General features: G+C 50.2%; 1 protein-coding gene across 1 annotated transcript in view; it reads left to right on the plus strand.

Annotated features, from left to right (window-relative positions):
- Positions 1 to 23294, plus strand: part of Ccdc12 (coiled-coil domain containing 12) — a 53008-nt gene extending 29714 nt beyond the window's left edge. Inside the window, exons 2-7 of the mRNA XM_027414699.2 lie at positions 1974 to 2041; positions 19616 to 19695; positions 20803 to 20864; positions 21036 to 21070; positions 22810 to 22886; positions 22975 to 23294. Coding sequence (XP_027270500.1) covers positions 1974 to 2041; positions 19616 to 19695; positions 20803 to 20864; positions 21036 to 21070; positions 22810 to 22886; positions 22975 to 23057 — 405 coding nt within the window. The 3' untranslated portion in view covers positions 23058 to 23294. The remainder of the gene's footprint in view (positions 1 to 1973; positions 2042 to 19615; positions 19696 to 20802; positions 20865 to 21035; positions 21071 to 22809; positions 22887 to 22974) is intronic.
- Positions 23295 to 24314: the final 1020 nt, after the last annotated feature.

Here is a 24314-nt window from a genome sequence, read left to right on the forward strand (position 1 = left end):
CTTCCTGTAGGCAAGCATTTCTGGGATTTGCTGTTGATAGGAGCACTTTATTAGAATATCTGCACACCTCTGGTCCCAGCACTCAAGTCACTGAAGCAGGTGGATCTCAATGAGTTTGAGACCAGCCTGGCCTACATAGCAAGCTCCAGGCCAGCCAAGGCTACATAGTGAGACCTTGTCTCAAAAACAAAAAAGAAAGAATATCTATACCTCTTTTCACTCTGTGGGCAAGCCTTTCGTCAGGGAGGGGCCTATACCAGCTCAGCTTCTTGAGGCCCCATCCACTCAGAGAATGCTAACTTGTTCTCAAGCCTGAACCTCTGCCTGTTCTTCAGACCACACACTACCTTTGCTCAAGTTATACCCTGGGAGTGCCTTTTCATCCTGTCTCGCTGTCCTAGGAAACCCAGATTCCCTCATCTTCACCCCCAGAAAATCATGTTTCATTTTGTTCTTACTGCCTCATCCCCATGATACCGAGATGCTTGGGTTGAGGACAGAAGGTATCTTGGTATTTTCTGTTATGGAAGACTTTCAATGAGCCAGGCCCCCTATGGCCAAGGAATGGCAGTGTCTGTCATTGCCCTGGATCTCCAGGGTGAGCCCTGGTAGACAGTAGTAACGTGAAGCAGATGTCACCCCATAGGGAGGTGGTGGTTCGTGGTATACAGGACTTTCTAGGAGAGGAATTATAGGCAGCTACTTAAAATCTAATGTCAGCTCCAGCATATTCTCAGTGATCACAACAGGTTGCAAGTAGAAGCTTCCAGGTTCTTTCTCAGAACACCACTCCAGCAGAGTTCATTGCCAGTAGCAAAGTGAGTTGACATCACTTTGACATTCTAGATGGCTGCTTTGGCATGCAAGGGCTTCCTCCTTGGCCTTGGTTCAAGTCCTGGGCCTGTGGCATGGCTCCATACATTTGATTTTGTGTGTACACACGCTTGTGGTCAGTTTGTCCACAGATAGTTTGTCCAACCACAGTGATGCTGGGAAGTAGGGGACCCAGGGCACTTCCTTCTGTAGTAGGCAGAAGCGGCCCTGGTGGTACCCTTAAGTTGTAGTCCTCAAGGACCTTGGAGGTAACCTGTCTTACATAAATGGGGGAGCAGGCAGATTTGTGGGCTGATAAGATGGCTCAGTGGGTCAAGGTGCTTGCCACCAAGCCTGGCAACCTGAGTACAGTCCCTGGAGCCCACATGGTGAGGAAGAGAACCAATTGTCCTATCCTCTTTAGACTCCTGGAAGTTGTCCTCTGACCTCCATGTGCTCTGTGGAATGTATGTGTAAAACACACACACACACACACACACACACACACACACACACACACACACACACACACACACACACAGAGGAGAACTTTCCCCATAGACCTGTTAAATGCACTCTTTTTGCCCCATCTCCTTTAGTGTGTCACAGACCTGGGCAGTGAGTGAGTCTTGTTCCAAGAACCTGGTCCAAATGGGTCTTTCTTGAGAGGTCTCTGGGCCGGAAAGAGTGCCAAGAGGCTTGCATTCCCGTCGTGCCCTAGTTGTTGGTGACAGTCTTTCACCCATCTCCCTCCGTCCATATGCACAAAGGTGGCTGGTGGCTATTCTGCCCTGGCCAGCTCCTTTCTTGCCATCTAAGACCTTCCAGCTCTTCCTGCTTGTCAAGAACAACCTTGTGTCAGGACTGGGCTGAGATCATGGAAAGATTTTTACTGTTGGTTTTAATTTTAATCTTATTTTGAGGCAAGATCTCTCTGTAGCCCTGGCTGTTCTAGACCTCCTATGTAGACCATGCTGGCCTTGAACTCACAGACATCCACCTGCCTCTGCCTCCCGAGTGCTGGGAAGGTTATGGAGTTTTAAGTTCTGCCCAGGAAGGCAGAGGGGAAGAGCAAGGCTGCTTGTTGTACTGCAACCCTCAGGTGACCTGGACCACAGTAGGAGTGTTCGCCTGAGCAGTGGTTCTTTCTTTCTTTACAGGACAAGGAAGATGGGGAGCCACAGACCAAGCAGCTCAGAGAAGAGGAAGAAGAAGATGGGAAACACAGGTAGTGCCTATGAGGACTCTGGCCACACCGCACTGCCTGCAGTTGCCCTACCCTCCGCACCAGCATTTTCCCAATGCCGCATTCAGGGCTGGGCATTGCTCACATGGCTGCCTTGTGCAGACTTAAAAAGATCAACTCTCACTAGTTGGACTATCCCTATATAGCCTTTATAAGATCTCCTAGCATACTGTCTAGTTCAGTGATTCTCAACCTTCCTAATGCTACGACCCTTTAATACAGTTTCCCCATGTTGTGGTGACCCCCAACTATAAGGTTATTTCTGTTGCTACTTCATAACTGTAATTCTGTTACTGTTATGAATCATAATGTAAGTATCTGTGTTTGTTGATGGTCTTAGGTGACTCCTATAAAAGGGTCATTCAACCCCAAAAGGGTTGCGAAATGCTGGTCTAGCTTGTATTATATTGTAACCATATGTTACACATTTTACTATTGTCATGTACCTTTTTTTTGGGGGGGGGTTTCAAGACAGGATGTAGCTTTGGAGGCTGTCCCAAAACTCACTCTGTAGACCAGGCTGGTCTCGAACTCACAGAGATCCGCCTGCCTCTGCCTCCTGAGTGCTGGGATTAAAGGTGTGCGCCACCAACGCCCGGCTTGTCACATACCTTTTGTGTGTTCTGCTTCCTTACCTGTGTGTGAAGCTCTGTCTGGGCCACGTGGTCTGATCATCTACTCATATCTGCCTCCTCAGCCTGGAGTCATCCTTGTTTGTTTGTTTCTTTGTTGACACAGGGACTCCTATAGTCCAGGCTGGCCTCAACCATGTAGCCGAGGCAGGTCTTGAACCCCTGATCCTTCTGCTTTCACCTCTCAGGTGCTGTGATTACAGGTGCGCACCACCATTCCCAGCTTGGCATCATTCTTGACACTCAGTTTACATGTAGACCTTGACTCAGAGGCCACTGCCTCCTTCTTTTTGCTTGCATTTATCTTGCTTTGTGAACTACTGTTGTCTGGTTGAGTTGGTTTAAGTTGGCTATGCTCAACACTTGTGAGGGGCTTGAGTCGCCTTCTCTCATGGTGGCAGGCATGAAGTCTTCCCTCATAACTTGGAAGTACCTTCCACAGAGTTCCTCATTTTGCTTGGTTTCAAAAAGATGCTAGGAAATCCTCGGGAACCACCATGCAGAGCAGGGAAGAGCTGTGCAGCTGACGTTATGGGCCAGCACAAACTAACATCCAGTAGTCGTATTCACCCATCCTGCTCAGTTCTCAGCTGGGATGTGGCTGCAGTTAGACTTCACATCTTTATAGATAGACAGATGTCTTTGATTTCCTTTGCCCTGGACAGCTTCCTTCATGCACAGGTACTGCTGCTTGGAGGGTAGGCCTTGGTGTAGAAGGTAGGATGACCCTGTGGGGAGGCAGAACTCCCCAGGGGAAGCTGGGATCTCATACTGGAGCAGGCCTTCCTTTATCAGCCTAGCTGGGGTTGAGGAATGTCTCAAAGAGCAGGCCCTCATCTATGTCTTCTTCATCTCCAGCAGCAGCCAGAAAGCCCTTATATTTTGTCCTGTTGGCAGACCTTCAAGGTCCTTGCCATCTCTCTTGGTTTCAGAACATGGCAACAGCTCTCTGTTCTAAGAGGCCTTGTGGTGGTAGAGTCAGCTCTGTACTGAGCTATGTGGTTTTGGGAGCCCTTAGCACCTCGAGGTCTCTCTGCCAACTACCCCCAAACTTGTATGATTTGGGGCTAGTTACCTACATGGTCTCCCTTGTACTTAGAAGCTAGAAGGTTTCCTGGCTTGTTTGTGGGTTCTCAGTTGCCAGCTGGAGCTTTGAGTCTCTTTTCTGGGCTGTCTCTGATACACTAGATGGTCCTTGCTGAGAAAGAAGAGTCACTGGTGAGTGGTGGGCAGGTCAGTTAGCAAGGGACTTGGCTGTTAGACCTCATGTGTGCAGAGACGGCACTGCTGCAAAGAAGGGGCAAGTTCAGGATTGAGAGTCAGATTTAGAAATGACACATGCATGTTACCCAGCCCGCACCAACTCCACAGCGGATCTGCTGTGTGCTGTGTGGGTGCCACTCCTGGGAGGCAGCGCTAGGTGGTGGCAGTCTCTAAAGGGACACAGGCTGTTTACCAGAAGAAGTGTTGATAAGCTGCTAGGTACCGTGAAAAAAAAAAAAAAAAAAGTGTGAACATGGAAGGAGAGACAGCTTCAGATTAACACTGATGAAGAGGCAAAGAAACGGGGGCCAAGATGGCTTTAACTGTTTGTAATGTATGGTTTTATTTTTAAACAAAGAGCAAAGGGAAGAAGCAAACCCATCTCACCATACAGCAAAATGTGGCTTTTCTTTATGGAAGGTGGGCGAGGACATAAGTTGTGACCGTCTTTCTAACTGTGAGGAAGAAGAGGGGGAATACTTAGTTCCAGGCTCCTGTGGGTAAAAGGTCCATGCTATGAGGGCCATGTCAAGGCCCTGCTCACTCGCTAGGTTTGAAGAGGTCGTGTGTGACAGAGCACTGGACATCTGTTCTTTTGTCACAGCAGCTGAGGACCAGGTGTGTTAGACATTGGGTTAGGCTCTGCTTTGGCTCATCAGACTTGTGTTCTGCTTCTCCTCTCTGGAAGCCATGAGTACCATGCAGCTTGTCTGGCTTGGGAATGGGGGGCAGTTAGCAAGGGATTGTACTTGCCTTTGTGACCCTAACCCTTCAGAGCACAGGGCTTGATTCAGGAAGGCAAGCCTGAGTCTCAGCCAGAGTACCGGGAGCCAGACCCTTGGACTGGACCGTAGACTACAGAGTGCGAGGTCTCTAGGAAGGGCAGGATGGAGCAGAGGGCAGGTACTCAAGGCAGAAAGGGGTTCCTGCCAGATGCCTGTGGGTTCCAGCAGACCCAGATACCCACAGTCCCCTTGGGGACAAAGGGTGACCCTAAGCTTCACTGGAGGGCTGGCCTCTGAGGTTGGTCACCAGTGAGCACATTGACTTCTTGGGGCCCTTGGAGGTGAGAGCAACAGTCTGCTTCTGTCTAGGTAAGCCAGAGGGCAAGCCTGGGGGACAGCAGCCCTGAGTGACCTGAGGGAACAGTGCCTGCCTAGTGCTCTTCAGCTGAGGGACAGGACAAGGCTTTGTGGAGACTGTGCCTTGAGTTAGGCATGGAATTCAGAGGGCAGAATTTGGGTAGTTGAGCCCAGAGCCCTGAACCTGCAGGGTAAAAGGATGGGTGATGTAGCCCCTGACTCTTCAACTCCTAGAACCTTTACTCATGCGTCCCAGGCTTACACAGTCAGTGGAGATCCACCCTGGGAATGAAACTGAGGGACTTAACAGAATCCAGAGTTCCGGGCTGGATGGGCAAGGCTGAGCTGTGCCTGGTGCCTCCTGACCCAGACTCTCATGGTGAGGAGAAAGCCACCTCCTTCTCCCCTTCCTTCCTCACTTCTCATTTGCCCTAACCTAGGACTCCTCCTCAGCCATTCTATCACACACTGACAGCTCTGAACTCTAACCACCAGATGACCCCAGGGACCTGCTGTCTGTGTGCACTTGTGTGCTGGCAGAAAGCAAGATCCACCTGCCCCAGTACCCCTGCAGGTCACTTGGCCGGTGGCCATTTCAATTGATTTGTATAACGAGGTCATCTTGCATTTAAAAAGAAGTTCCAGCAATAGACCCTGGAAGAGTAGGACCCAAGCAGATAGAGTGGCCTGGGGCTTGAAAATCACATCCAGATCAGGGGTCAGGACCTGCAAATGGGTGAGTCACTGCCTCATTGAGCCTCAGTGTCTTCATCTAAACAGTCGGGAATGAAAGAAAACTTGCTTCCCCTGAAAGGGAACTAATATAGCATCTAGCCAGTGTGGGGCTCTGAGGCCAGGAAGACACTTGGAGGCCCTACCTCCCAACAGGGTTATGACAAACACAGCTGGAACCCGTCCAAGAACACATGTGTTAACTTCACAGTAGGACAGTAGCTGGGGAAACAGCGAGGGCGCATGGGAGTAGAGATGAGCGCATGTGACCAAGACAAAGGAGTAGGGGATGGGCAGAGCCTTACTCACTTGGTAGATTCCATAGTCCTGGTTCACAGATTCAGCCATCCAGCCAGAAGCATTGCAAGGCCTGAGGTATGCAGCTGAGGAGCACTGGGACAGGCACCCTAGGGCCCCTGTCCCTGCTTCCCCAGCCAGTCTGCTTCTCATGGCTTGCCCAGGGTGGGACTCCTAGCTCATGTCGCTGCCCAGTCACCCCATAAGACCTTTTCCAGGATTGCTTTGGTTGTTCTAGTCCTTTCTTTCCTTATAAACTTTTTTTTTTTTTTTAAAGAAGACCATTTTTTTAAGATTTTATTTGTTTTGTATACAATGTTCTGTCTGCGTGTATCCCTGCAGGCCAGAAGAAGGCACCAGATCTCATTATAGATGGTTGTGAGCCACCATGTGGATGCTGGGAATTGAACTCAGGACCTCTGGAAGAACAGTCAGTGCTCTTAACCTCTGAGCCATCTCTCCAGCACCCTCTTTCCTTATAAACTTAACAGTCAAGCTGGATGTCCTGATGGCTCATACCTTGCATCCCAGCACTTAAAAGGTTGAGGCAGGAAGATTGTTGTGAGTTTGAGACCACCCTGAGCTACAGTATGAGACTGTCTCGTAACTCTCTCTGCTCCTGCCCGGTTTAACAACTAGCTTGTAGCTGGGCAATGGTGGCGGACGCTTTTAATCCCAGCACTTGGATGGCAGAGATCTGTGAGTTGGAGGCCAGCCTGGTCTACAGAGTTCCAGGACAGACTCCAAAACTACAGAGAAACCCTGTCTCAAAAAGCAAAAATAAAAACAAACAAATATAGCCCATCAGCCTATTAATGTCTACTAAAGAAAAAAAAAAACTTTCTGGCATTTATATTAAAATTTCATTGAACCTGTGGATCAGAAATTCTTTTATTTCTTTCTTAGGATAAATCTTGTCCCATTCCCCTACTAACAAACCTCTAGCTGGAAGGAGTGAGCCTCAGGCCAAGTTTGGGGGAGGGGACACCCCAGAAGTCCCTGTGCTTTCTGTCCTGTCCCAGCCAGCCTCCTTATGGCTAATGCTGCTGGGACATCAGGGATTCACCCTGGAGCAGCCCTCCTCAGAGCCCCTGCTTACTGCGGAGGTTTTGCTGGAAAGCTGGCCTGAGAAAAGGGGGTGCTCTTGCCAGCTACCTTTGCTTCCTGGAAGCAAGCCCTCCACCCCATATGTGCCCAGAGGTTACACCTTGTAGAGGGCCTATTGCAGTGGTTCTTTTTTTTTTTTTTTTTTTAGATTTATTTATTTATTATGTATAGTGTTCTGTCTTCATGTATGCCTGCTGGCCAGAAGAGGGCACCAGGTCTCATAACGGATGGTTGTGAGCCACCATGTGGTTGCTGGGAATTGAACTCAGAACCTCTGGAAAAGCAGTCAGTGCTCTTAACCTCTGAGCCATCTCTCCAGCCCCTATTGCAGTGGTTCTTAACCTGTGGGTTATGAACCCATGGGGGCATGTTGAAGACCCTTTCACAGGGGTTGCATATCAGATAACCTGCTTATATTTCATTACAATTCATAGCAATAGCAAATTTAGTCATGAAGTAGCAGTGAAATAATTTTATGGCTGGGGGTCACCACAGCATGAGGAACTGTGTTAAAGGGTTGCAGCATTAGGAAGGTTGAGACCCATGGGTCTGTGAAGCAGGATGAAGGGGAGGGGGGTGCAGCACACTGTATTTGACACAGGAGTGTACCGTGCTCAATGCCTACACATGGAATTCCCTAACAGCTTCCCTGCAGCTTTGCATCCGGTCTTTGTTGGATGTGTTGCTAGGACTCAAATCCATGGCTCTGGCTCCCTTCTCTCACCAGAACTACAGCCTGGAAGCATAGCATGCAGTGCCCCGTTTCCTGACTCTTAATTCTCAGGAGCAGGCTGGGAATTAGGAAGAACAAATTAAGAAAGTTTAAGAGCAGCGGTGAAGCTGACTCACCTGTGACCTGCAGCGGGCATGTCTCTATTGTTCAGAAAGAGTGTGGGAGCCTCACCAGGCCTTCCCTTTCTGTTTTGAAAGAAAAAAAAAAATCGTATCTTATGTGTCATGATCTTCGGTGCTTTCAGAGTCCTTTCTGAGATCTTCTGGCCTCTCTGGGCTGGGTGTGGTGTATAGGTGGGGTAACCGCAGTCAGGCAGGTGAAGTCACTGGGCTAAAATCTCCCAGCTGAAAGGTGGTAGGGCTGACTCTGGGCCCCTCCCTACCTCCTATCTGATGCCTAAGATGGGAACAGTGAGCTCATGCAACCTTCTGTGTCACCAGTTAGAAAATGAAGCCGTCCTGCCCTCTGCCTAGCCCCCATGCTGGGTGTGGTCCTGCCCTACCCTCTTGGCCTTCAGTGCTACTCCACACAGGAAGGAATCCTGGCCTCTGTCCCACATCCTCTTGGCTCCGGTCAAGGGTGGGCTAAAGGATGCAGTGGCCCTATAAGAATCAACCAGGCATTTGCAGGCCAGGGCAGCCTGGTGGGGTGAACACCACCTCCTCCCACAGTGTGCTATGGGGTGAGGAACACTGGACTTGGCAGGCTTTTCCCTGTATTCCTGTTGCCTGATTTCTTTCTGGGGAGACTTGATCAGACCAGATAGGGCACCAGTGACAACAAATTAACCATTCCATCCAGGTCCAGCTTGGTGAACCAGCCAGTTTGTTGGACTTATTTATGTAAGAATGTGGGTGAGAGATTACTTACAGGAGCTGGAGACCCCAAAACAATTGCATCACTGACTAGGCCACCCCAGCATGCTGGCCTTGTAGCTGACAGATGAAGTTTCCTATCCACCTTGTGTGGACTGTAGCCCTCTAGGGACTGTGTGCTGCTGGGAGGGGGCTCAGGAGGTATTGGCTGGAATCTCAGGTGAGAGAATAGTGACTCTCCCCACTCCTATTTAATGAGGAGCCAGCAACAGGCATCGTAAGGGCCTGTTGGGGGTAATCCTGACTTCTCTGACCAAGATAGTAGTGGCTATCAGGGGGACAGCATCTCTACCATAGCTCCGACCATCTAGGCTTCAAGTAGCCATTGTGCCAGCTCTCATCTCTGAGCCCTCTAGGCTGCAGCTTGTTTTGTTTTGTTGGTTTGTCAGGGTTTTTGTTGTTGTTGTTGTTTGTTTTTTAAATAGGGTTTCTCTGTGTAACCCTGGCTGTCCTGGAACTTGCTTTGTAGACCAGGCTTGGCTTAAAGGCAGGCGCCATAACATCCGTCCTTATTTCTCCTCTTAAATTTAAATATGTACACACACACCACACACACACACACACACACACACACACACACACACACACACACTCACACCCTGTGTTTGGTTTTTTTGAGACAGAGTATTATTTCATAGTCCTGGCTAGTCCTTGCTGTGTAATCACAATGATCCCAGACTCCAGAGAGTCCTCTTGTGTGAGCTTACAGGTGTGTGCCACCAGTCTGGATTAATGGCAACCTAGCAAGTCTCTCAATAAAAAAGGGCTGAGGATGTGGCTTAGTGAGCACTTACAGAGCCAAGCCATAGGTTTGATCCCGGCACTGAAAAAGAAAAAGAAGGAAAGGACAGATTGACACATTTGTACATATCCTATTATTTTACAAATGTTTGTTTTTATATAGCATATATTGACTATTGATAGAAATAAATTTCCTATGACTCCTTAATACTTATAAGTACTGATGTATTTGTTAGCCCTTGATTTTGACATGTCTGGTATTTCGGAGAGAGGGACTGTGAATGGTATACATGCCTGTGTCTGGGGATCGACTCTGTGCTATCCTATTAAGTAAACAGACTCTCACTGAACTATGTCTCCAACCTGTTTTTCTTAAGATTTGCATGTATGTATGTATGTATGTATGTATGTATGTATGTATGTATGTATGTGCACCACATGCATGCAGTGCTAAGGTCAGAAGAGGGTATCTGAATCTCCTAGAACTGGAGTTGCAACAGTTGTGAGCTGCCATATGGGTGCTGGGACCCAAACCTGAGTCCTCTGCAAGAGCAGCAAGTGTCCTTAACCGTTGACCCATCTCTCTCGCCTTCTTTCTAGTTCTTCAAATACCCATTAGCTGTAGGTTTTCAGTGGGATGGGTAGAGAATTCAGCTAGTCAGTGAGAATGAGAGCGGGGCTCTGTATGGTGGTGCTCACTGGGCAGAATCTGGCTGAACCGGTGACTAGCCTGGAATGGCTGCTGGCTGTTTATAACCCATCCTTGGATATGGTGTATGCACCTGTAATCCTAGCATTCAGGAGGCTAAGGCAGAAGGTTGGGAGATTTCAAGGCCTGTAATTTGGGAAGACATCCCACCTTCACCCCCCCACACGCACCAAATCTGGAAAACAGCTGGAAGACTTTCTCCTTGGCCTAGGAGTGACACCACCACTGGGCTCTTGTAAAGTTTCATTGGCTGTCAAGCAGCCACTTGAAGTTCTGAAGGAACACATTAAGCACCAGGGAGAGAAAGCGCCCCTTTGTTTCCTGTCTGCATGTCCACGTTCTGGTTTCCTCTTGTGTGTCTCCTATTCTGATGTTTTGGGGCCCTTTACAAGCTGGCACTGCCATCACAGCATCCGGAACTGGTCCCTTCTCTGGAAGGGTGCTTTTAGCACAGGATTGGAGTTTGGGGTGGCAGTCTGCCTCCCAGCTGTTACTTCTACTGCTTGCAGACACATCTGTGTGGAGGGTATTTTGTTCCACTTGTCCCTGTACGTGTTTGGACAGTAATCTACATGAGTGGGATCATGGGTCAAGGGTTTGAACACTTTCACAAGTCTTGAGAGAAGCCATCCAGTCAGCCTCTAGAGCACTGTCTATGATCGTTGCCTCTGCTCGTATTTCTGTGGTTCAGCAAGGTCTGGCCGCTGGCAGTAGCCAGCAAGTCTTTGTTATTTATTCATGTAGAGATGTGTGTGAGGGGGGCCTTGAAGCTCTGGTGTCTCTGTACTTTGGACCTTAAGAATGAGAGCCTTGGGGCTGAAGAGATGGCTCAGCTGAGCATCTCAGCTGAAGAGATGGCAGAGCACTTGTTGCTTTTCCAGGGGACTGAAATTCTGTCCCCAGCACTTAGGTGGAGTAACTCACATCCCTCTGTAACTTCTGCCTCAGGCACCATCTTCTGGCTCCTGAGATCATCTTCATATATGTGGCATACACACACACACACACACACACACACACACACACACACACACACACACACACACACACAAAGTTTAATGAAAGCTTTCTGTGATCAGAATGCTGTGTTCTCTCTGGTCATTGCTGACTTCTGAAACTCTGCAGGCTCATCCTAGCTTTGAACTTAACCAGAGTCTATTACTGTGAGCAGAAATATATCCTGTTTCTTACTGGCCTCTAGGGGAACTGAATGATGGGGAGAGGGGTTGGGGGGGTGGTCAAGGTGGCCAACCTAGGTGAGCCTTGACCTTGTGAGCTTGCTATGAGGATTGGCTAACCCCATCTTGGCGTCTCTCTACAAGGGTTTGTGGCAATGGGTAAGTGTGAAATATCCTCAGGACCTATGGGGTAGTGGAAAGCATGCCTGTTTGCCTGTGGTAAGATCGAAACAGACACATACTCTCAAAGATTCCTTTCACTTCTGAGTGTACAGTCCACAGAGAACATTGACTTCCTCTAACTGTTTCAGTGGCACATAGGAAGGTGCGAAAAACACACCCTGAGGAGTGATTTCCCCGAATCTCCAGGCTAGCCCGCCCACACCCAGAACCCCTGCAGCTGGCCTGGAGGAAGATCTTGCTGTGGTCATGGAGCCTGCCACAGCACCATTCAGGCCTTCCAGATGCCGGGGGAGGAGATGGGGAGTGGATGCAAGTGCTGCTTGTTGTAGAAATGGACACACCAGGGTGGCAGCATGGACAGCCCAGTGGCCTGGCCATAAAGACTCGTAGACACGACCTAGAAGTAGACTGATGTGACCCAGCCACATTCCTACCCTGTATCTAGGAGACACGGTGGCTTCTTAGCTTCCTTCCTTCCTGCCTTGGTCATCAAGCACCCAGGGTAAAGCTCTTCCCCAAGCACCCGGTGAGTTAGTTCCTTTCTCCACTTGGAGGCAGCGTAGGCTGAGGGCTGGAGCTTGTTGAGCAGAGCCTAAAGCCACATGCATAGAGGGTGGTTGCCACTGTGAGGGGAGGGGAACACATGTAGGTCACCTTGGAGGTAGGGACATTAGGGGAGGGCACTGTAGAGATCTAGGGGGAGTTGTTAAGGGGCCAGAACCCTGTGAAGAAGTTTAGACTTAGGGAAAGCCCTGGACCACAGAGAATGGAGACACTGGGGTGGCCTTTGTGTCTGCCTCCTGTAGGGAAGTATCAAGGCTTAACTCAGGCTCTGGTTGCCAAAGTAGGGGGGCCTTATGGGAAGTCCAGTGCATGTGGCACAGAGGTCACTGTCCTAGAAGATTTGGGGCTCACTGGCCCCTTTCTGTACACTTCAGACCTGTTGTTCTCTGACTGTCTTTGGCCCCAGTGTTATGTTTTTGTTTAAATTAAAGATATAACACCCAGGAGCTCTGGTGCTGCTGGGGGCCTTCCCTGCCACAGTCTTCCGTCCTGGAGCCAGCCTTGCCTCATCCCAGCTGCCCCTGCCCTTCCCATTGCCTCTGGTCTGCCTACTCAGTGGGATGTTTCTGGTAACCAGGTTACTGGTTGCTTCAGTAATACTGGAAATTACAGAAAACCAAGAGAAGTTTTTAAAAGTCTCACTTAGATGTGAACACCGCCAGCGTGTGTCCTGTGCCCCTGCCATCACATGTGCGGCCCTTCTTTGCAGACATTGTTTCCAGTGCTTACGTAATGACCTTGGTACTGCAGCTAGCTATCTGGGGATGTCTCTATACGTTTAATGATGCAAGGGATTTGTGTGTTTCAGCATTTGAAAGATAGTAAAGGGTCCCCGGGAAATACCTTACCCCACTCCTGACTTCTAAGTTGGGAGTCTGCTTTTAGGGCTGGCGTCTTAGCTCTTTCCATGGGTAGACCTTTCCTGTAGGCACAGCTTCCCGGCAGGGTTATTTCCACACACAGTTGACCAATTCACCACCACCCCTTACTTTGTTCTTCATGCTGTGTGTCTTGATGTTCATTCTAAGAGGGCCATAAAGAGTGTCTTCATTGTTATTTTGACCATGTGACATTCTTTCGTTGGTATAATGTGGGAATCTGAGGAAGCCTTAAAGAAAATGTGTAAAGAGCCAGTGACACTTGTATTGTTGACATGGACCAAAGCCTTAGACCCATAGGCGTGGCAAAGCCTTATCCCGGTGAGGCTGAGAGGGACAGCAAAGCTTTCCTCTGGTCCCAAATGGGACTGCAAGTGTAGGTAGCTGTCACAAACCAGCAGCTACAGCTTCCTCCTCCTGGTGTTTACAGCCCCAGACTGCTCACCTACCTCACTGGCTAATTCCTCTCTACTGGCCAGCCTGCCTTGTGTAATGAGCACACTGAGGTTCCAGGTTGTGCATTGAGAGCATGCACAGTCTACCTCATCCCAGCTTTTCTGTGTCTGTCTGTTCTTTCTTCATTCCCGGACACCCCTAGTCGGTTCACACCCCAGTCACATGGGACATGGCAGCACAGAGCCTGGATTCATGTGACATGTCTCCTCCCCTAGAAGAGTGGGTAGCTCCAGCAAGGGGCCCTAATGGGGCTGTGGCTTGTTCTGTCAACTCCAAACAGAGGCTGGCTCTCCCTCACACCTTTACCCTCTGCTACTTGAAAGCTGGGATTTGGGGATCACCTACACTTACTGTGAGCATTTACCCTGGTATTGTCTCAGGCATAGGAAGGGCCCTACTGGATCCCATCATCCCCTTTCCCTATGCAAGCTCCAGTCCTAGTCAGCTTCACATTCAGTTCCCAGCAGAAAGGGCCTCGGTGACCAGTAAGAGAAGCCCAGCTCCTGGCTGGCCCAGTTTCCAGAGCTCACTAGTAACTGATAGCAAGCTGGTGGAGACCAGACAAATGGATCGGCACACAGGTAGAAAAGAAGAAAGAGGTCCTTTGGCAGAGCCTCAACTACCAGAGAGTGTCCTGGTGACCCTGCTACTCTATGGACAACACAAAGACCATTTTCTATCTGAGACCTCTGTTCTAGAAGACTCTGCTGTAGTCAGCTCAGATGACTTCAGCCTTTACACTGCAGATCTCAGGAGAGATGGATGACCTTGGCATCCGTGTGGATGCTGATGGTACTCCATGTCTCAAAAGCATCAAAACCAAGACTTGGGCCCACATCACACTGTTAAAGCCCAAGGTTCTAGACCTCCCGTCCCCAGCAGCTACTTCATTCTACAGAGGGGAGGGAGAGGCAGAGCCAGCATTTGGCTCCCCTGATCCCCAGAAGAATGGCCTCCCCATGCAAGCACAAGCACTCAGCTTTTCCTGTCCCACTAAGAAGGTGGTAGGCGGTGGCTTGCCTTGCTAGTCTGGCTGGCACTTCATTCCCACCATGCCCAGTCTTCAGAAGGAAGACTGCTAAGCTGTAAAGGAAAGGTCTGGGAAGCAAGCTGGGCTTGCTGTCTGAGACCCTGGCCTTTTTCCTCTGTCCCCTTTTCATTTCCTCATTCTGTTGTCTTGTTAATATAGTCTCCATTCCCGTTCTTGTAGTGTCTTTCATAGGGAGGGCAGCATGCATGCATTCTTAACAAATGTTCTAAGAAGTTGTAGTTTATATTTCCTGTACCGTGCAGGCCTCAGGACACTCAGATACCACGTTATTCTTTCTGCCCTTTGGACTATCTGTTAAATTTTTGTTTAAATTAGATATAAAGAAAAAGAGGAGGCTCAAGATGAGACATATTAACCATTTTATTATAGGGCCCGGTAGGGAGACTAAGAAGAGAAACAGAGTTAATGGCTGACCGCCATGGCCGGTCGCCATAGAGAGGCAGAGAGAGCGCGTAGATGGGAGAAGAGAGAGCAAAGAAGAAGCAGAGAGAGAGCGAAGCAGGGAAGTTGGAAGGAACTTTTAAAGGGAAGAGTGCGCATGTGCACTGAGGGTCCACGCATGCCCAGAGTCCTCACGCAGACGGTAAATGCGTGGTGGGCAATGTGGTGATGGCACGTCCCTGTGCGTGCCCTGACTATTGTCAGGGAGCCGGGTCTGTCTCTTAAAGAGGTAGAGCTGATCAACATTAAAGCCTGAACCTTTCACTATCCTCTTGTGTTATATTTTTCCTTGTTGTTTGAGATAGAATCTCACTTTGTAGCCCAGGCTAGCCTTGAACACTCAATACATCCTGAGTCCTAGGATTATGGGTGAACAGGACCAGACATGCTTTCTACTTTACTTTTTGTTTCACTCTGCTTTACCTGGGGGGTGGGGTTGTTTTGTTTAAGATATGGGTCTTACTGTGTAGCTGAGGCTGTGGAGAATTCAGTCTTCCCACCCCAGCCTTCTAAGTGTTGAGATTACAGGCTTCCCCTCCATGCCCACACTTCATTGCTGTCAGTGTCAGTTTCTTCACTGAAGAGTGGGTGTCTGTTTTTTTTTGTGGGTTTTTTTTTTTTCCCTTTGAGACAGGGTTTCTCTGTGGCTTTGGAGCCTGTCCTGGAACTAGTTCTTGTAGACCAGGCTGGTCTTGAACTCACAGAGATCTGCTCTCCTCTGCCTCCCGAGTGCTGGGATTAAAGGAGTGTGCTACCAACACATGGCATTAGTGTGTTTATGCATCACTTGAGTGCAGCGCCTGAGGAGGTCAGAAGAGGGAGTCAAATCCCTTTGAACTGGAGTTACTGATAGTGTGAGCTACCGCGTTGTTACTGGAAGCTGAACTTGGGGCTTCTACCAGAGCAATATGCCCTTCACCACTGAGCCAACTTTCCACCCCATCTCACTGAATTCTGAATGAGTCTGTCTGAAACAGGCTTTGGTGCCTGCCACCAGCACTTGAGAAGTTGAGGCAAGATCTCCAGTTGAGAGACAGCCTGTGCTGTCTTCAAAACTCAGTCGCTGTCTCTTTTAAATCTATTTCTGGTATTCTGTTTATAAATACGTAAATCTTACCATATCATTGGTATCCTGTGATTAAAACTGGGTATTGGGTGCTGGAGAGATGGTGGCTCACCATCTATAATGAGATCTGGTGCCCTCTTCTGGCCTTCAGGCATATATGCAGGTAGAGTACTATAGATAATAAATAAATACATCTTTAAAAAATAAAGTAAAAAGCCGGGCATTGGTGGCACACGCCTTTAATCCCAGCACTCAGGAGACAGAGGCGGGCAGATCTCTGTGAGTTCGAGGCCAGCCTGGTCTCCAGAGCGAGTACCAGGATAGGCTCCAAAGCTACACAGAGAAACCCTGTCTGGAAAAAAAACAAGTAAATAAATAAATAAACAAATAAATAAATAAATAAAGTAAAACTGGTGTGGTGTAACAGGCCTGTTACCTTAGCACTTAGGAGGCAGAGGCAGGAGGATCAGGATTTCAGGGCCAGGTGAAATACAGGAGACCCATTTTAAAAAGCGAAAAATGTCTCCGGGGTAAGGTGCTTGCTGCCAAGCCTGACGACCTGAGTTTAGTCCTGGGACTCATGTAGGAGAGAGCTAACTCCTACAAGTTGTCCTCTGACTTCTGTGGTGCATATATGTGCATACACACACACACACACACACACACACACACACACACACACACACACACACACACCAAATGTAAAACAAAACAAACACAAAACAACAACCCAAACCCAGGGAAATGGAAAAGAGAGTGGGAAATTAATTCTCTTTTTTGTTTTGGGGAGACAGTCTTACTGTGTGTCTCAGGCTACCCTCAAACTTGTAATCTTCCTGCCTCAGCTTCTCAATATTAGCTTGTACCACCATACCTGACTTTTTTTTTTTTTCCAAGATTTTATTTATTTAGTATACAGTGTTCTGCCTGCATGTATGCCTGCACAGCAGAAGGGGGCACCAGATCTCATTATAGATGCTTGTGAGCCACCATGTGGTTGCTGGGAATTGAACTCAGGACCCCTGGAAGAGCAGTCAGTGCTCTTAACCTCTGAGCCATCTCTGCAGCCCTGCCAATCTGACTTTAAAGTTTATTTCTGATAATTCTAGTATGCAGATCTCTACAGCTGTATTTCTGTTCCTTGTTTTCAATTACCCATGGATGTTTTGCATGAAAATTCTAGAGCTCATCTGAAGTTCTGGATTATTTCTTTCCTTCCAGAGAGAACTTATGGTCCCTCTCACCAACAGCAGGCCTAGCTATTCCCCGATCTGCCCTTTGGATGGGGTTTCTAGTATTGCACCCCTGCTGAGGGGTGACCCACCTGCCCTGGTGCTGTACAGGTTACTTCTGGCAGGGTCACCCATTCTTAGGATGGGGTCACAATGAAAAGCCTTTGCTAGGGTCCTGCTCCTCCTTGGCCCCACTACATTTTTTTTTTCTTTTTCCTCTCCAACCTGAGATTGCAGGAAACTCATCTTTTCAGACACCAGTTAGCAAGAGACAGATGTTCAAGGGGAAGAAGGTTCTCTCTGCTTGCAGCCCCACGGTCCTGTCACCTTGGCTCTTCTCCAAGGCCAGTTAGCAGATGTTTAAACTGTGTGGGAAGGGAATTAAATCTTGAACCTGCTTAGAAAAGTCTCCAACACCCCCCAGTGGTTCTTTCCCAGAGACTGCTGCCTGGGCAGTGGGCAGGGACAGCTGTTCAGGCTTTATAAAGGGGAGACTCTTCCTTTGCCCTTTGAACCTAACCTGATACAGAGCCAGGCACACAGCACAGCCTCCGTCTTCACTGACTGGAACCCAAGGCCTTAATGGGACCTCTCACATCAACGGCCTAGATGTCCTTGGCTGCTCACAACATACACAGAGCTTACTCCACAAGTGGACCTGGGAAGTAGGCACAAGACTGCAGCTCTCTTACTATTCTGGCTTTTTCCAGGCCTTACTGGGTCCCCAATCATGCCAGTGACCTCCTGAAGACCTGGGGCTGCAGCTAGGGCTTCTTGGCTGCAGACTCCTATCTTGTGATTAATCGTGGAACCTGGATCTGGTTGTGGGGTTTGGTGTGTTTGTTTCCTTTCACTAATCCCTGCCATTTTCTTCCCACACCCAGTTTCTCTTCCTCTTTTCTCCCCACCCTGCAGTGAGCAAAAACCATGGTAGCCAATAGGCTCCACTTTCTCACTGTGTGCCCCAGTGACCTGCTGCTTACTGCAGGCCTGAGCAGGCGTAGGGAACAGGGAAAGGGTACCCCTAGAAGTGTGGGATGGGCCATGTGGGTACCGGCACTCCCCAGGTTTTAGCCCAGCCCCAGGGCCTTGGCAGGAGGGAGGAGGTTGTATGCTGGCCTGTGAGCAGAGCACAAGTGGAGCTCCGAGATCACAGCATGGCCATTAGTTAGTTGTGTGGCCACAAGCTTCCTGTACCTCACAGCTTGCCCTCTCAGGACTGGGGAAGCCACCAGCACTTTTACCCACCCTAGGCAGAGGTCTCACAGTTAGTAGGCTATCTGAAAACCTAGGACTTTCTGAGGGGACAGAGTTCAAGGACCCAAAATAGAGTGGAGAAAACAGGGGTTACTTCTGAGTCTCTCTGGTCTAGGGCTCTGTCTACTGTCTGTACCTCCAGTCTTTAAGGCCAGCGGCCCCCCTAGGGATACTCACCTTGTTTCCCTGTGGGGTAGCCAGGGCCCCCTCTTCCCAGGGACAGTCCTTTGTGTGTGTTGGGGCATTGATGAACTGCTGAGCTGGGAGGCCGCCTGCAGAGGGTTAAAAGGCCTGGGTTTGGTCTCCTGCTGGGTGATTCTGGCCCCTGCCACTCCACACCCCCAGGTTTGGGTTTTTCTAGCTACATTCAAAAGACTTCAGGGCATGAGCTTCACTGGTCTCACTAGCATACCATGGCTGCAAGTATGTTGTGTCTGTCCCCCTGGCCTTTGTGGGTCATTCCCATCAGGTGTGGAGCTGATCTAGTTTCTCCTACATTTTGGTCCCATCCACTATAGCCTCTGGCCCAGAAGACACCTCCTGGAATCTTTGCAAATCATACTGCCTTTGTGTGTTACATACATGCATGTGCACACACACACACACACACACACACACACACACACACACACACACACACAGACACACACACGCACATACCTTCATGTCACTCAGCCACACACCCTTGGCCCAGTAAGCACAGATTGTTTCCACTAAAGGTGATGGACTGTGTGGCATACATTGACTCTAGGACATGAAGGCTCTGTGGAAGGCGGCTGGGCTTGGAGAGCTAGTATGGAGCTCTGGCATGGCCTTGCTCTCAGGTGTGCAATCACACTCAGCTGCCATCACTGTCAAATGGAGGTGGTCCCATAGATACTAGTAAATGTTCCCAGCCATCTGGCCCCAGCCTCAGGAATACGTGAAGGACAGGCAGAGCTGAAGTTCTGCTTCCCTTCACTTGGCCATTTCCAGACAAACAGGAGGAAACATGGAACTTGTGGGAGGCACAGGAGAAGCACCCACCCCACCCCACCCTACCCCTGGGCTTACCGTCTGCCTGTGCTCTGCTCTCACAGGGGACTCAGGCTCCGGAACTATGTCCCAGAGGATGAGGACCTGAAAAGGAGGCGGGTCCCCCAGGCCAAACCAGTTGCAGGTACATGGGCTGCCCTTTACCCCCTGTATCCCATGATCACCCTCAGAGAAGAGCTGCCCCAATGCAGAGACCAGGTTCCTGGAACACCTCCTCAGGGGCCCCTTGCACTTGCCTTCCTGAAGGGGGCCACAAGCCCTCAGGCCATGAGGAGTAGAAGTGACCTGGGGTCTTTGAGCAGCAGGGCAAGGTGGTAAGTTCTGTGCCCCTGGGAGAGGGGCAGAATAAAAGACCCCAGAGAGAGGCTGACTATAGGGACACTACAGAACAGCCAGCAGCAACACAAAGGCCAGGGAGGGGCTCAGCCCAGCTTTCCCCACTGCCGTGATGCAGCCTGAGAGCAACAGTGTGACCAGGGGGCCTCCTGGTCACAGCAGCAGAGTGGTCTCTGTCCTGAAGAATCTGCTTATTGCTTGTGTTGGTTGCTTTAAGCAGGCTCTCATGTAGAGCTCACTACGTCCACCAGGCTAAGCCTGAGCTCGCAGAGATCTACCTCATCAAAAACCCACACACTGTCCATTTGTTTCCTGCTAGTCCACGCCCCACCCGGTGGAGCAGTGGCAGATTGGGTGAGGACACCCCTCAAGGTAGAAACGGGATGAGAAACTGGCCCCTTGTGTCTACCAGGAGGCCACCCAGGACTTCTGTCTGGCAAGAGAATGGAAGGGCAGAAAGACAGGGCTGAAGGCAGCCCAGAGCCCATAGTTTATTTTAGTGTTTCTGGCATCTGTCCCCAGAAGGAGGAAGCAGGTGGTGCCTGTCAGTGTCAGTCTGAGGTGGGCCGGATGGGAAGAAAAGCCACCCAGACTCTGGCCAGGCGGAGACCCAGAGCCTTCACTTTTAATGCCACACTTCCCACGTACACAGGAGACTGAGGTCTGGGCCTTGTCCATTCCAGCTGTAGGCTGCTGCTGTCCCTTTCTGGGCCCTGGGGGCTGCCTTCAGCCTGGGAAACCAGACCTCTGGCAGAGCTGTGGTTGAGCCCAGGTCTAGGAGAGAGGGAGGAGCAAGAAACTTAGAGTTCTTCCCCCTCCCTGGGGCCACTTAGGCTGATCCCTGTGGAGTGGCAGTTCCTTTCCAACAGACCCGTGTTGTTCTTGCACCCTCTAGTGGAAGAGAAGGTGAAGGAGCAGCTAGAGGCAGCCAAGCCAGAGCCAGTCATTGAGGAAGTGGTAAGTACCTGGGTGGCCTCACTCCCTGGCTGTGTTGCTCCCTTCTCTAGATGTCTCTATTCCCACCCCACTTCCTTCCTTGCCTGTCTCCATTTTATTCCGCCTCTGTGCCCATCTCTCCACTCCCAAGTCTGGGCCTTGGCCCTGATGAGTTGTCTCCTGTCTCCCTAGGACCTGGCCAACCTGGCACCCCGGAAACCTGATTGGTAAGTGTTGTCCATGTGGCTCTTCGGGGGGGTGATGGGGCTTGCTGCATGTCACAGGCCTCTGCTGGGAGGACAGCCAAGGACAGGTAGGGGACAAGCAGTGCAGGCATAACTCTTTACAGGAGAGCCGGAAGTAAGGGCTAAGCAGGGCATGAATGATAGCAGAGGGCAAAGTGCTGAAGAGGGGCCACGGATGATAGGGCAGTTATCCCCTCAAACTGTCCATGAGGGCCCACAGATGACAGGGCAGCTATTCCCTCAAACTGTCCATGAGGGGCCATGGATGACAGGGCAGCTATCCCCTCAAACCGTCCATGAGGGGCCCACGGATGACAGGGCAGCTATCCCCTCAAACTGTCCATGAGGGGCCATGGATGACAGGGCAGCTATCCCCTCAAACCGTCCATGAGGGGCCCACGGATGACAGGGCAGCTATCCCCTCAAACCGTCCATGAGGGGCCCACAGATGACAGGGCAGCTATCCCCTCAAACTGTCTATGAGGGGCCCACGGATGACAGGGCAGCTATCCCTTCAAACCTTCTGTGGGGTGAGACTTACCGGCCTGGGGTGGGTGGGGCCCCGTGTGAGCAGTTCACTCGTTTGTGCTCAGGGGACCACAGTGAGCAGAATGGATGGACAAGCAGACATGGGTTTATGTCCCTGTTTTGACTGTAAAATGGGGTACCCAATCTCTGCAAGTCTGGAAGCCTGCAGGATGTAGGCGGACTTTTCTTTGGGCTGCCAGCTAACAAAAAATGACATGAAGATTTATTACTAATTATGAAAGCTTGGCCTTAGCTTAGGCTTGTTTCTAACTAGCTCTTCTAACTTAACCCATTTCTGTTCATCAACATGCTGTATAAGCTCATGACTCTTACCTCTCCTCCTGTGTGTCCTGCTTCTTCTGCGTCCAATAGACAACTCTGTATGCCCCCCCCTCCCTGTCCCCAGAAGCCCTGCCTAACCTCTTCTTGTCTAGCTATTGACCATTCAGCTTTTTATTAAACCAGTCACATGACACATCTTCTCATGGTGTAAAGAAACATTCCGCAACAGCAAGGGCCTCTGATTGAGCTGAGAAAGTGGGTGAGGGAGGGTGCTGTAGGCTGTAGCATATATCTCTGTGCCTTGGGCCAGAGGTCAAGGCTGTTTTACTTGCCTGCAGATTCATATGGATACAGCATCTACTGCAGGGCTTTAACTCAGTGAAACAGGCGTGAGGTGTGTGTTGTAGAGAACTCAGGTTCAGTTCATGTGCACATCTGGGGTGTGTGTGTGTGTGTGTGTGTGTGTGTGTGTGTGTGTGTGTGTGTGTGTGTGTGTGTGTGTGTGTGTGTGTGTGTGTGTGTGTGTGTTGTGTGTGTGTGTGTGTGTGTGTGTGTGTGTGTGTGTGTGTGTGTGTGTGTGTGTGTGTGTGTGTGTGTGTGTGTGTGTGTGTGTGTGTGTGTGTGTGTGTGTGTGTGTGTGTGTCTGAGGCAGTAGATGGAACAGGGCTGACAGCTGGCCAAGGCAAGTCCTTCCCTGATGCTGACTTAGGAGATGTAACAGGACTGGGTTTGTAGTGCACATCCCCTTAGCTTCGTTAGTTCAGTGGACCTGGGAAGAATGGTGGACCTTGGAGGCCCAGAAGAGCAGAGAAGACAGTGTCCCCAGAGACATCTGAGGATGTCAATGCTGAAGCACCACAGGAAGGTCCCAGGGCCACACCGTGCAAACCCTTAGCCCTTCCCTGTTCCAGGGATCTCAAGAGAGATGTGGCCAAGAAGCTGGAGAAGCTAGAAAAGAGGACCCAGAGAGCCATTGCAGAGCTGATCCGTAAGTGCCGTCTGGTCAGCGGGGGTCCTGCCCTTGGGGTGGTGGCTTTAGCACAGTGCCTTTTAACACTTGTTTGCTCCCTGCTCAGGTGAACGGCTAAAAGGCCAGGAAGACAACCTGGCCTCTGCAGTGGATGCCACCACTGGACAGGAGGCCTGTGACTCTGACTGAGGTGTTCTCCGTGTCCCATCTGCCCAGCTCACTTGTCCTTCTGGAAGATGGTCTTAGGCAAGGATGGGTTTAGGCTGGCCAGCACTTCCGGGCCTCAGGAACAAAGCCAGCCCAGTCAATCTCAGCCTATATGGGGGGAGGCCAGCTTGTCTCCAGGGTGCTCACCACCCTGAGTGGGTCAGCTGAGGTTTGTACATATGTGTGTATATTGAGCTGTTTTTTTTTTTTTTTTTTTTTTTTAACTTCTGGAAATAGAGAAAAATAAACTCCCATAGTAGAGCTGTCATCATTTCTTGTCTGCTAGGTGCTCTGGGTTTGGACTCTTAGAATGAAGAGGTTATGCTCAGTGTGCTTATCACCCCTACGTTGAGCCAGCTTTGTTGAGGTGGGACGGGCTAAGGGTGGCCTCTGGCTCCAAGTCTCTAGTCAGTTAGCAGTGGTCATCTCAGAACCCTTAGGCCACAGACACTGGGACAGAGATTGTCCTCTCGGGACTGTCCAGAACCCCCATAGCCTTGAGCCTTTCAGGTAATCTATAGGAACACTGGAGAGCCCCCAAACAGGTCCTCTGGACCCTCCCAGTATGAGGGGGAGGAGGCCGGGCTCTGACAGATACCACATAGAATTGCTGCAGATTTGAGGCCACCACACTTCTGCCCTGTGCCAGCAATGCATCTTTCCTCTTCCAGTCAGAGCTGTGGGTCCCCTGACAGGGATCTGTTATGCTAGAGGTCAGGCTGTGGTGGGCCAGGGTTTAGCTGTGATCTTGGAGCCTGGCCCCTGACATCCTGGTGGGCCAGGGTTTAGCTGTGACCTTGGAGCCTGCCCCTAACATCTTGGTGGGCTGTGAGCCTCAGCTGGTTCTCCAGATGACAAGCTGGCAGTGTTAGCACTGACTCAGGTATAGCATCCAGAGCTTCCCCTCTCCTTCTTTGCAGCCCTGACTCATTTTGTGCGCTCATCCCTCTATGTTGGGTTTCTGACACACAGTGGCCCAGCTGTGGTAGGCAGTGCAGAGCACTTAGGTCATGGAGGTGAAGGGTGTATGTGCACACAGAGGCCGGGACACCCAAACAATAAGTGAAATCCTTTAAAGGAAAGTTGTGAATCTGACAGCAGATATCTGTAATCCTTTCACTCAGGAAGGAGACAGGAAGGTCTGAGTCTGAGGTGGTCCTGAGCTACAGAACCCTGTCTCAGAAAGGAGAGGAAAGATGGTTGGGAGTGGGGTGAGGGGTGGGGTGAGAGGCAAAGGAG

Source organism: Cricetulus griseus, chromosome 4 (assembly GCF_003668045.3).
Source record: "Cricetulus griseus strain 17A/GY chromosome 4, alternate assembly CriGri-PICRH-1.0, whole genome shotgun sequence".
NCBI lineage: Eukaryota > Metazoa > Chordata > Mammalia > Rodentia > Cricetidae > Cricetulus > Cricetulus griseus.